Source organism: Python bivittatus, unplaced genomic scaffold (genome assembly GCF_059951505.1).
Source record: "Python bivittatus isolate LINGU-HERP-01145 unplaced genomic scaffold, Pbiv_v1 ctg000700_np1212, whole genome shotgun sequence".
Lineage (NCBI taxonomy): Eukaryota > Metazoa > Chordata > Lepidosauria > Squamata > Pythonidae > Python > Python bivittatus.
Window position 1 is genome coordinate 58,561,840 of NW_028277098.1, and position 12,827 is coordinate 58,574,666.

The 12,827-nt window shown below is 38.6% G+C and overlaps 1 protein-coding gene across 4 annotated transcripts in view; it reads left to right on the forward strand.

Moving 5' to 3' along the window:
* The window catches only part of PPARD (peroxisome proliferator activated receptor delta), a 61,337-nt gene that overhangs the window by 36,922 nt on the left and 11,588 nt on the right, over positions 1–12,827 (forward strand). For all 4 annotated transcript variants that reach the window (XM_088128502.1, XM_088128503.1, XM_007423655.4 and 1 more), the window contains 3 exons: positions 6,776–6,927; positions 7,942–8,080; positions 9,829–10,031. In XM_088128502.1, the coding sequence (XP_087984628.1) occupies positions 6,776–6,927; positions 7,942–8,080; positions 9,829–10,031 (494 nt within the window). The remainder of the gene's footprint in view (positions 1–6,775; positions 6,928–7,941; positions 8,081–9,828; positions 10,032–12,827) is intronic.

A 12,827-nucleotide genomic window follows, 5' to 3' on the forward strand; every position in this document is an offset into this window, starting at 1 on the left:
TATTCCCCTGTAAAAGTACTATGTCCACATGAAAGTACTCCATTCCTCATAATGGTTGCACTCTGTAATCATTTCTTTTTCATTCTCTTACATCAGCTTCTTGCTTTTTGTTTGTTGCTATTATTCTAGTAATTAATTAATATTTGTTAAATCTACCTGCAGAGGATGGCTGAAAGTAGGAGTCGGGAGGAGGCTCAGCCCTTATTCCTTTTGGCTTTTCTTTCCTTCTGCCCAGGCACATGGGGTAGCTTCTGGTTATGGGATATGTAGTACCTTTTCACTACTACCACCCATCTTTCTGCAGGAAGAAAATGCTTTGACTAGGCTCATCCTCTGTAATCCTGGAATGTGAGAGGAAGACATTCTTACAGCTGAGCAATTTGCCCATAAACTGGGCATAACAAAAATGATGATTATGGTGATAATAAGAGTAGATATAGTGGTAATTACAGTAATGTTGAAAAAAGAGAACCAACTCTGTACCATTGTCTCCTGACCCTAATCGCTTTGACGCCAAAGAACAGCAGACCTGATTCCATATACACGCATGGTCAAAACCTTAACTTTATTCCACCAGAGTCACACAATTCAACTCCCCCTCCCACTTATTTTCTGCCCCTGACTTCACATACTCCCTCTGCCTTTCCTGGGGAGTAGAGGTCTCATTTATACCCCTACATCTCCCTAACTGTCCCTCCCTGTACTCTCTCTCTGGGGAGGAGGGCAAATCATCTTCTCCTCTTCCTAGATCATGCAGGGAGTGTGATCTTAAAATCCTCAACTTACTGAACCAGTCCAATCAATCCTTGGAACTTCAGCTGGTCCAGAATACAGTGGTGCAGCCAGTGATGGGCATACCTCAGTATGCCCACATAACACCTCTGCTTCATGAGCTGCACTGATTGCCAGTTTGCTTCCAGATGCCATTCAAAGTACTGGTTGTTACCTATAAAGTCTTATATGGCATAGGGTCTGGTTACTTGAGGGACTGCCTGTCTTCTATAGTATCTGCCTGGCCAATTTGATCCTGCAGGGTTGGCGTACTTTGAGTTCCTTCGATTAACGACCCTGGAAGCACACCTTCTCTGTAGCAGCACTTGCTCCCTGGAATGAGGTTCCCCCTGAGATCTGGATGCCCCCAACCCTGCCGTTATGTAGAAGGGCCTTGAAGACTCGGCTCTTCACCCAGGCCCTTGGTGAAGGAGAATTAAGACTGTCATCCTTATCTGATCTGTTATTCTTGCCATCTATTGTTGTTGTTACTAGTACTACTACTACTACACTGGTTATTGTATTTTCCTCATTTTAGTTGTTGTGAGCCACCTAGAGTACTTGGGAGTCATGTAGCATACAAATTTGAGAAATAAATATATAAATATATTCCCAGCAGGGTAACTCAAGGCATCCCAACTGCCCAGTTAAAGCAAACAGGCACCTGTATTGGGCAGTAGCAATACAAGTAGATACTGGAGGCATCAACAGTGACGACAACAAGAGCATAATTTCATACTGTGAGGGAGAAGACAGTGGCATTTATGATGTGGTTAGATTAAAGCCTTTGGGACATCTAGTTGCTGATGTTGCAATGCAGGAAAAGAAAATCTGAAGCTGCTGAGACAGTGAAGCATAAAATGCATTGACTATACATTGACATCTTAGGCATCAGTGAATTGAATTGAAATAGACTGGAGTTGGACACTTTCAGTCAGAAGATCATACTTTTTACTAATCAAGATATGAAAAACAAGGAGTGGTGTTGCTTTCATAATCAGGAATAATCAGGATATAAAAGTACAGCACGTGGGTACAATGCAGTCAAAGACCGAATAATATCAGTTAGACTTCACAGACAACTCTTTAATATGACAGTTATCCAAATGTATGCTCCAACACTGATGCAGAAGAATAGGTTGATGAGTATTATGGTCAAGGTCAGTCTGAAATTGTCAGAAAATCCAAACAAAATGTACTACTTATGATTGGAGATTGGAATGCCAATGCTGGAAATATTAAGGAGAAAAATGTAATGGAACTGTATGGCCTAGAAAACAGCAATAAGGCAGGAAAAGTAATCAGTTTTGCCAGTCCAATGATTTTTTCATTGCTAACACAGTCTTCCAACAACCACAATAATCTCTATATGTATGGACATCACCAAATGGAGTACTAGAAATCATATTGACTATATTATTGGTATAAGAAGGTGGAAAAGCTCAGTTATAATATCAAAGACATGGCCAGGAGCTGAATGTGCAACAGGTCATGAACTGTTCATGTGCAAGTACCAAGTCAAGCTAAAGTGGAAAAGGAAAGCCAACCAGTTTCCACAATATGATTTCAAATATATACCCATGATTTTCAAGGAGAACATCAAGAATTGCTTTGAAGTTTTGAACCTGATTGATAGGGAACCAGAGGAACTGTGGAACAAAATGAAAGAAGCTACTAAAAATGAATGTGAAAAAAAGACTTTCAGTGGTCAAGAAATTGAAGACAGCAAACTGGATGTCACAACAAATAGTGGAAATTGCTAAAAGAGAGAAGAGGCTAAAGCCAAGAAAGACAAAGATCTTGGGAAGGAGCTTAACAAGGAATTTCAGAGAGCTGTTAGAAAAGTCTAGAAGCAGTATTATTCTACATCTGTAAAGACAAGTTGGAAACAGACACACAAAAACAATTTTCCAAAAATATCTGAATTCAGAAAGAGGTGCCAACCTCAAATTGGTGTGCACCAATGGACAGATAGTAACTGATTTAAAAAGATCAAAGAAAGATGGAAGGAATGTACTGAAATTCTATACTTTAGAGAGGTCAACATCCAAGATACCTTTGAAGATATTCCCTATTTACAAGAACCTCTAATACTAGAAGATGAAATTAGATCAGCACTGTGGTTATTACCAAGTCAGAAGGCTACAAGAATTGATGGAACTTCTATAGAAATATGGCAAGCAACAGAAGAATAATCTGTAAAACTTCTAATCAGAAATAAGCCAGCAAATCTGGAGAACAATATAGTGTCAGGGGTCAGTCTACATACCAATGCAAAAGAAAGGAGACTTAACAGAGCATGAAAACTATTGTACAATATCCTTCATTTTATATACTAGCAAAATAATGCTTGGATTGAATCATCTAATGCAGTTTAGAGCCCTACATGGACAGCGAGAGATGCCGGATGTTCAAGATGGCTTTAGAAAAAACTGAGGAGTAAGATACATTATTGGTGATGCACACTGGATAATTGAGAAAGCTAATGAATACCAAAAAGATATTAATATGTGCTTCATTAAATATAGAAAGGCCTTTGATTGTGTTGACTGCGTTAAGTTGTAGAACGTGCTTAGGAAAATGGGAATCCCAGAATATTTTGTTGTCCTCATGCAAAACCTATACACAGAACAGGAAGCCACAGTCCAGCCATAACATGGTGAAACAGACTAGCTGTGAGTCAGCAAAAGAGTGAGACAACACTATATGTGCACCCCTTATTTATTCAACCTATATGTAGAAGACATATTGAAGGAAGTTAGATTGGAATGAGTGTGGTTTTAAAACTGGAGGAAGAAACATCAATAACTTGCACTATGCTGATGACACTACTCTGACAGCTGAAAATGTAAATGATCTGTAAGCTCTAGTAATGAAAATCAAGGAGCATTGTGAAAGGAAGCAGGGCTAAGATTAAATATAAAGAAGATCAAAATAATGGCAGCAGGTACTGCAACCAGCTTTAGAACTGGCAGTGAAGATATTGAAGTGGTAAATTGCTTCTGCCTTTTAGGATTGACTTTCAACAGTAAAGAGACCAGCCATAAAGAAATATACCATAGACCAGCATTTAGTAGAGTAGTAATGAAGTTCTTGGAAAAGATATCATACGCTGAGATGTGTGTATTCCTACAAAGATCAGAATTGTAAAGATGATGGTCTTCCCCTTGATACTCTATGGAGGAGAAAGTTGGACTTAGAAGAAGCAGGATATAGAGTGTATTGATGCTTTTTAACTTTGTTGTTGGAGAAGACTCCTGAGAATACCATGGATAGTCAAGAAAACAGATCCAAGGATAATGAAGAAAACAAACCCTCATTCTTTCTTGCAACACTAACTGAAATCCCTCCAGCATGATCATAACACACAAGCTATCTTAAAAGATAGACAGATAGACAGGCAGGCAGGCAGGCAGGCAGGCAGGCAGGCAGACAGATGATTGATTGATAGATAGATAGATAGATAGATAGATAGATAGATAGATAGATAGATAGATAGATCAAGTCTGCTAAATAAATCAGTACAGATTAGTGGCATACATACCTTGCCATTTACCATTCATAGTCAAAAAGCAGTTCTTAACCAATTGAAAGAATATTGGACAAAGTTATAAAATTGTTTGCATGTACTTAAAAAAATTTTTTTTTGCTGAGTTTACTGTTATGCTATTATTAGCACATACCAGTCCACATAAGGATATGAACATATATGGGCCAAAGACCTGTCTTAACACCAAGCTTTCAACAAAAGTTGAAAAGAATATGATAGAGTAAATGTGATTCAGAAAAAAGTAAATATTTTAGGCCAATTTCTACCAAGCTGTTTTGCAGACCCGTGTTGAAATTGCTGGACCCAATAATGGGAATTTTTGCCTATGAAATAGTTGCCTTCAGGTTTTGCATCACAATTTTTGCCAGATAGTAGAGATTGTAGAGAAATTTGCATTCAAATTAAATTGACTTTTTTTGGGAGGTCTAATTCAATAAGAACCGAGAGGATAAAATATTTAATAGTTCTGCTACAGAAAAAAAATTGATTTGGCCTGGCCAAGAGGAAGATAATGAGCATTTCTAATGCCCAATCAGAGAGGAGACATTTGGCTTAGTTGCCATGGAAAGAACTTGCATCTGAATAGGAACTGTGTATTTACATAATCGTATGTTAATAAGTAGTAGATTTAACAAACTTTTCTGTGCAGTTTGGAAGCTATAATGCAATAACACTACTGAATTTTCTGAACTGGATGGATGGATGGATGGATTTACTTACTTACTTACTTACTTACTTACTTATTTATTTATTTGAAACATTCATATAGTCGCTCATCTTGAACCAAACTCTGGGAAGCTCACAACCAAAAAATAAAACAACATCTATCTACAATAAAAAATATTAAAGCCAAAAGACCTGGCACCATAGCTAAATTTCCCTATGCGGCCCACAACAAGTTCATTTCACCAGTTTCACCCTATCCCAGCACTTGGGAGAAAAGCCAGGTCTTGAGTGCTTTTTGGAAGGTTAAAAGGGGGGAGGCCTGACACACTTCAGGGGGAAGGGTGTTCCATAGGGCAGGGGCTGCCACAGAAGAGGCATGCTTCCTAGGTCCCATAAGATGGCAAAATTTAAGGGAAGGGACTAGGAGCGTGCCCACCCTATCCAATCTGGTAGGGCTGGCAGATGTCCTTAGGGAGAGGTGGTCCTGCAAATAACCTTGGTCCTGTGCCATATAGGGCTTTAAAGGTAAAACCAGCAACTTGAATTGCACCCGGAAGGAAACTGGGAGCCAGTGCAGCTCATGCAACAGGGTGTAATGTGGGCAAACCTAGGGGTACCCATCACTGCATGTACCACTGCATTCTGTTGTAACTTCTGGGGGGTCTTCAAGGGCAGCCCCATGCAGAACGCATTACAGTAATCCAAATGGGAAATGACCAAGGCATTAGTGACCATGAGCAAGGCCCTTCTGGTCCAGGAAAGGGCACTCCTCCATAGAGTATCAAGAGGAAGACCATCATCTTTACAATTCTGATCTTTGTAGGAATACACACATCTCCTTCTGGTCCAGGAAAGGGCACAAGATGAATGTGTGAAAAATCTTGGCACACAAGATGAATGTGTGCAAAATTTCCCCTAGCCACGGCTGCAACCTGCACCTTGAGCAGGAGCCATGAGTCTAGGACCACCCCCAAATTGCACACCAGCTCAGGCCAGGGGAGTGCCACTCTGTCCAGAGTCAAATATGACATATCACCTAGACCTAGGGGGCCAAATCCCCAAAGCCACTCCATCTTGCCAGGGTTGAGTCGAAGCTGGGTTCTCTCCATCCAGATCCTTACAGCCTCCAGGCAAGATGGAATTAGTCTTCATGCCTTTCCTATTCTAAACTTTAAAAAAACCCTAAGAAATGGCAGGTTCTAAATAATACTTTAAACAATGGATTAGGTAACTCGGTTTGTATCAGTTACCATATACCAATGATACAAGATCAGTGCTACAGGCAGGTGTGAATGCAGGTGGGTGGGTGTTACAGGCAGACACGAGTATGGGCAAGTGGGTGCCACAGGAGGCCGCAAGCGAGTACGAGAACCCCCTGCTTCCTGGGGGCCCCTCGGGAAAAAAAACGTCCGGAGCAATTTGCAATCTTCTGCCAGCTTCTCCATTGACTTTGCTTGTGGGAAGCTGGCAGGGAAGGTCGTAAATGGTGATCACGTGACCACGGGATGTTGCAACTGTCGTAAGTGCGAGCCAGTTACCAAGCATCCAAATTGCCAACACATGACTGCAGGAATGCTATGATGGCTGCAACTTTGAGGACCGTCGTAAGTCCCGCTCGTTCAGCGCCATTGTAACTTTGAACTATCACTGAACGAATGGACATAACTGGAGGACTGTACTTTCTCAGAATCTGGTAATTAAAAATGCAAGATAAGTAAGCAATGCAGAAAGGCATGTGCTTTGTGCCTGATTGGAATGTAATACATTTTCTATTTTGTTTCCTGACAGATCTTTCCCAGAGTTCTTCTCCTTCTCTGTTGGACCACCTCCAGATGGGCTGTGATGAGGCAAATTCTGGAAGTCTAAATGTGGAGTGCAGAGTCTGTGGTGACAAGGCATCTGGGTTTCATTATGGAGTACATGCATGTGAAGGCTGTAAGGTAAGGACAACACAAAGATTAGGTACAGCCTTAAAGTTATGAGAGGTAGACTATTCAGCAAAGAAATAGTAGAAAGAGAACAGAATCCTTTCTCATACTTGAGATTCAAATGTATCTCTGCGACCATCAGAACAGAGGTTTAAAATAAGACTTATTCTGGTAGAGCAGAACAAAGCTTTGCTCTGCAAACCAGATGAGACATGGTAATGATATCGTCTTTGAATATGCAAGTGGTAGATTACCCAAGATAATACAAGCTAAAGTTACAACTTCTATGGAATTTGCCATTGAGATACACAGTAATTTTGCATAGCAAATACATTCTCCATTGCATCTTTTGTTCCTTTCATATACTTCCAGTTTTGATTTTTATTGCACAGTTGCCCTCTCTTATTTATGGAAATGTTAAGAGATCCAGTCAATCTTATCCTCAGTTTGTAAGCCTCCATCTTTTTCCATCTTTGATCATTTTTCTCTGCTAAGGAGGGGAAGATGGAACTAGAAGCAGTGGAAGTCCCCTTTTGCTCCTGTTTTCAGCGGGCCTCTCCTTCTCTCTCAGAATGTAGATATTTATTTTAGAAGCTAGACCTGGCTGAAATGCTGCAGGGCACCCTATGAACAGATTTTGCTCTTCATTGTGCCCAGGGCAAATGCTAATAGTATCTAAGTGATGACCAAAAAAAAAAAAGACAGCAAGGATGTTGAGAAGTTGGGATTTGTAGATTAAAGTCCACCTGGTGGTCACCTGTGAAACTGCATGCCTGCTTCTTTGTTTTATACATTAAAGAAATATATTAAGGTTCCCTCCCCTCCACCCCAGATCATTATCTTCTGTATGCATATATTCATGTTAGAAGCTTTCTTTGCGATCTGTGTTTGAGGCATCTACTTATTGCTGAAAACATTGTCCTAAGATCTTTGGTGATAGTAAGTCTGCCACTTCTGAAAGGGCTATTATTATCAGAATGAAACATCTTGTTAGTTTCCATCATTTGACTTATCACTTACCAACAGGGCTTCTTTCGTCGGACAATCCGTATGAAGCTGGAATATGAGAAATGTGAGCGGAACTGTAAAATTCAGAAGAAGAACCGAAACAAGTGCCAGTACTGCCGCTTTCAGAAATGCCTTTCATTAGGCATGTCGCACAATGGTGAGATCCCCCTCCTCTTGCTCTGTGTAGGGGTGAAGTATATAGTTATAATGGGATTAGTGGAATTACACATTTACTATAAGATATATATTTAGCAAGGGCTAGAAATTTGAGGAATGCCTCACTTGGTACATCTTCTACTTTGAAAAAGAGATGGATTTAAAGCATTTGTACCCTGCATACTGTTTTAAAATGCTTAAAAATTTACAGTAGCTAATAAATCAATATCAAGTAATATGAGTAGTAAAAGCTGCACCAAATATTATTAGAGCAAAAAATAAAAATATAGCCTGTGCTTCCCAAAATATTAATCTCTGAAGGACTAAAGTCAGTTTGCATTTCCAGAACAAAAATAAAATTGGTTTCTGTATGAAATATATATAAAATTATTCTAAATAATTTAATTGTATCTCTTGGTTTTTTTCTCAAAACATTTTAAGAGTATTCAGTGTGTCTCCATGTTTCGATGCCTGTGTTGCATAAAGAAATAACAACTAAATAAAAGGGTCCTAGGGAGTTCAATGAAGGCACATGGTGATTTTAATGCAGCCTTGCTGCAACCAAGCAAAATTTGTATGGTCAGTGTCCAGCTGGACAACTGTATGGGATTCAGTGTATGCTGGCTCTTGTTCAGGGGAAATATGACATTTTCCTTGAACAAGAAGGAAAAATTCTAAATTCTAATTTTAAAAAACCTAAAACTAAAACAAATCAACAGTAATAGCATATTGATAAAAGCACTCCAAGTGACAGTCATCAAATGCTTGCTAACATCCAAAAAGATTTAAAGGACAAGAAAAGCTAGAATGGAACTTTTCTGCTCCTTAAATTGAAACCTTAGGTGGCACTGCAGTAAAAGCTCTGCTTTTGACTATGAAATGATTAACAATCTACAGTCACCTACAAGACGTCCAAACTGTTGATACTGAATTGAAGACAGATGAACCAACATTTGATCACCTGACCCCAACTGGCATATAGGCTGACAGAAGGAAAAGTGATTGCATTTGCTTTAGAGCAGTAGGTGGTAGTTTTCTGCCCAAGCTTGCCTGTGTGTAGCAATATGTCTGTACTGCTGTGCCATAAACTTGAAAATGCCTAGTAACTCAGCCTCGCAGTCAGCACAAAAGCACCCAGTCAAAAGAATGGAAAGTTTCTTTCCACCAAAAAGACATGCCTTTGCTTGCCTGGAGAAGCCTGCTGACATAGGACATGCTACCTTGCATTCCTCATCAGCACTGTACTTGGGGAGGTAATTATCATGAACTGTGGCACCCTGCATGTGTTTACTTCTTTGTAGAATGCCCTTAGGAAGATATTACTGTATTTTTGGATTAGAATGAATTCATTTAAAATGAAGCTTGGTTTGGGAGCCGGTGTGGGTGTAGTAACATGAACAATAGATTAGAACCAGATGACCTAAATTCAAATCCCACTCAGCTCCTAATGTTCATTTGTGACCTTGAGCTAGTCACTGTCTCCCAGCCTAACTTACCTCTCACAGCTGTTACCATGATAAAATGAGGGAGGAACATTGTGTATATTTTCCTGAACTCTTTGAAGAAAGGGTAGAATATAAAATGATTAAAAACAGATGTATATTTTTTTTCTATAATGTTATGTTACAAACAAAAAAATAGTTTTAAAAATATGCTGAAATATTAATTAAAAAAACTATTCTGAACCTTGTTAGCTCAAGTCTTTAGTTCAAGGCTTTTAAACCCTCCTGCTTTGTTTTGCTTCTTCAGCCATTCGTTTTGGCCGCATGCCAGAAGCTGAAAAAAGGAAGTTAGTGGCAGGACTGACAGCTACTGAAATCAGCTGCCAGAACCAGCAGGTGGCTGATCTGAAAGTCTTTTCCAAGCACATCTACAATGCCTACCTGAAAAATTTCAACATGACCAAAAAGAAAGCACGAGGCATCTTAACTGGAAAAGCCAGTAGCACCCCAGTGAGTACCTCAGATTCAGAGGTTTACATAGTGTACTAAGCAAGCCTTTCATTGTAGTTCAAGGGATTCAGTGCTGAACTGCCAAACAGACTTACTTGCACTGAAGGTCTTGAATCAGGAATTTAGTCTTGCTCATAAACAGAAGCTGATATGGTCAGGTAGCAACTGAATTTCATCACTGAAGCTTTTCAAAGTTGCATAGCCAAATATTTTCCATTATACTTGGATTACTTTATAGATTTTCCATCAGCATTTGCATGGGATTAATTTCTGCATACAGGAAAAAGGTAATCCTTTATTTCCAGTGAATAAATGTTCCCCATGGAAAGATCTTCTCAAAATAAATTAATGAACTACACCCATAGTTTAAAAAAGGGATTAAAACCATCATCATTTAAAAGGTTTAGGCGAGATTTGTTTACTATACAGTATTTATAGACGGCAGTAATTAAATGAACTGCCAGCAATTTACATTCCAGTAAAAAAAGATATATATTAAAACTGCAGTTAAAACTTTCATCAGTAAAAACAAACAACAAAAATAACAACCAAAATACAACCATGATACCAACCCCAATTTAACAGAAGGTCTCAAAAGCTCCACAAAGAAACTACACAGCCTTATGAAAAATTCCAAGATACATGCTAATCAGACCTCTGGTGGGAGGCTATTCCACAAGGCAGAGCACCACAGAAAAGCACTGGGGCCCCACTCCTCTTACTCTTTTGCCTCTGGGGAATCCTAAGCATTTCCACCCAGGATGACTATACAGGATACACTGGTTCTACATAAAGAAGACAGTCTTGAGGATAACTGAAAGCCAGACTTTCTTAAGCTTTAAAAGACATAAATTAAATCTTAGTATCATTATGCATATATAATTCCATATCTTCACATAGGAGAGAACAACGTGAAAAAATGAAGAGTAATTATATATTTGAACCTGGTTTGACTAGGGTTACACTTACCTGAAGAATCTGGCTCTCAGTTTGAGTTTGTCCTTTAATTCTGCTTTATTATTATCGTCCCTAGTGAATTCAGTGGATGGTGTCCCTTTTATCAGATTACTGCAATATGCTAGCTGCAGTTTGCTCAAGACAGAGATCATTTTTTATGTTCTGGTGTCCTTTAGAAGATACCTGAAGCTAGCCTGGAAATTGTAGTTAATTTACAATTAATTTAACTGGACTACAAAAGTCTGGATGACCACTAGATGAAGCAAAGAGTTAAAATTTTGATGTCCTTTGGTGCCATCTATTAGTCATTTGGATTTTTGTAGCCCAGATATAATAGCCTTAAATTACTAAAATGCTTGTCCTGTTTCTGGAAAGATGGACATACTGTCAAACAAAGCACTGCACTATAGTACTGTATGTCATGATTTTTATTTTCTAAGAAAGTTAAAGGGTTCAAAAGGATTCTTGGTAATAAAGATTATGTTGGAACTTTATTTTGCAGTATGTCAACTTTTTTCATTAAAAAAATGTTTTAAAAAATCAGATGGCACAGGGATTCTGGTGGGCACATCATTGCCTCTAGACATCAAATTAGGGGCCCTAAGGGCTAGAGGTGTACCCCAGAGCATATACCTCCTTTGGTCAGAGGTTCTTTCAGTTAATAATTCCTTAGGCATTTGCCTGTTTCCTGCCTTCCATTTCCTATATGGAAATGCCCGTCTCTGGGCATGTGTTTCTTGGGCAGCTGCAGCTTTGCTGAAGAACTGAGGTGGAAAGTGTACGTTCTGGGAGGGGTTACACACAATTGGTGGGTTTCTTGTCAAAATTTTAAGTTCTAGAAAGTTCCCTATTAGTTTCACAGAAAACTCAGAAAATAAATATGGCTATGCTGTTACTAATAAATTATAATCATAATTATTGAATAATTATGTGTTATAATATGACTGAGAAGTTGATTTATTTTACCTGCAATATTATAATAACTAGAAATAGCTCCCTTTCATCTGTTCTTTTTAATTAAGCTTATATTTTGTTCCATCTCAGATGGTTATATATTTGTGTAAATGATTGCATAATTCACATTTATTTCTCTAATGGGACTTCTGTTAAGATCCATAACTGCTCTGAATTTTCTTATGAGCTTCATCATCTTCAGCAAATTGAAGATTTACATAATTTAAGCAGGCTTCCAATACTTTTGCATTTTAGTTTGTCAGTAATACTGTTTCTATATTTTAAAATATTTGGATGATTACTTTCAAATGATTTATAAAAATCCCAAGAATGCTGTTTGATAAGTAATGTAAATGTAGTAGAAATATTGGCATTGCTCACATAATTGCTCTTGCTTTTTTAATCCAACAGATATATAAACAGTGTAAATATAGAGGTATTGTTGCAAAAATTTCTTTTAAAAATATTTATCTCCTTATTCAAAAAACGGTAAGAAGTATTTGCTTACTAGACCAAAGTGGAGCCTTAGCTTAAAAAGTGAGGCACTCTGGCGTAACAGAAATGCTGGCCGAACTGTCTTCTGCATATGCACAGAAGACCAGCAAAGGCCAGTGAAATGGCTGCTTCAGTGGGGTTCACTAGGTATTGTTTACCATTGTAGAGCAACCTCAAGTGAACACTTCAAGGTTCACTTAAAATAAAGTTCCCCTTCAAGATTTTAAGTGGCCTTTTTGTTTATAAGTATTTCAGTTTCAGTTCTTGTGGCAATAGTAGGAAGATAGGGCTACCATTCTCCACCCCACCCCCACCCCCAGGCTTTAGCAGTGTCTCCAGATTTAAATAAAACAAAGACTGTTTAATAACATTTAGCTGCTATTTTTCTGA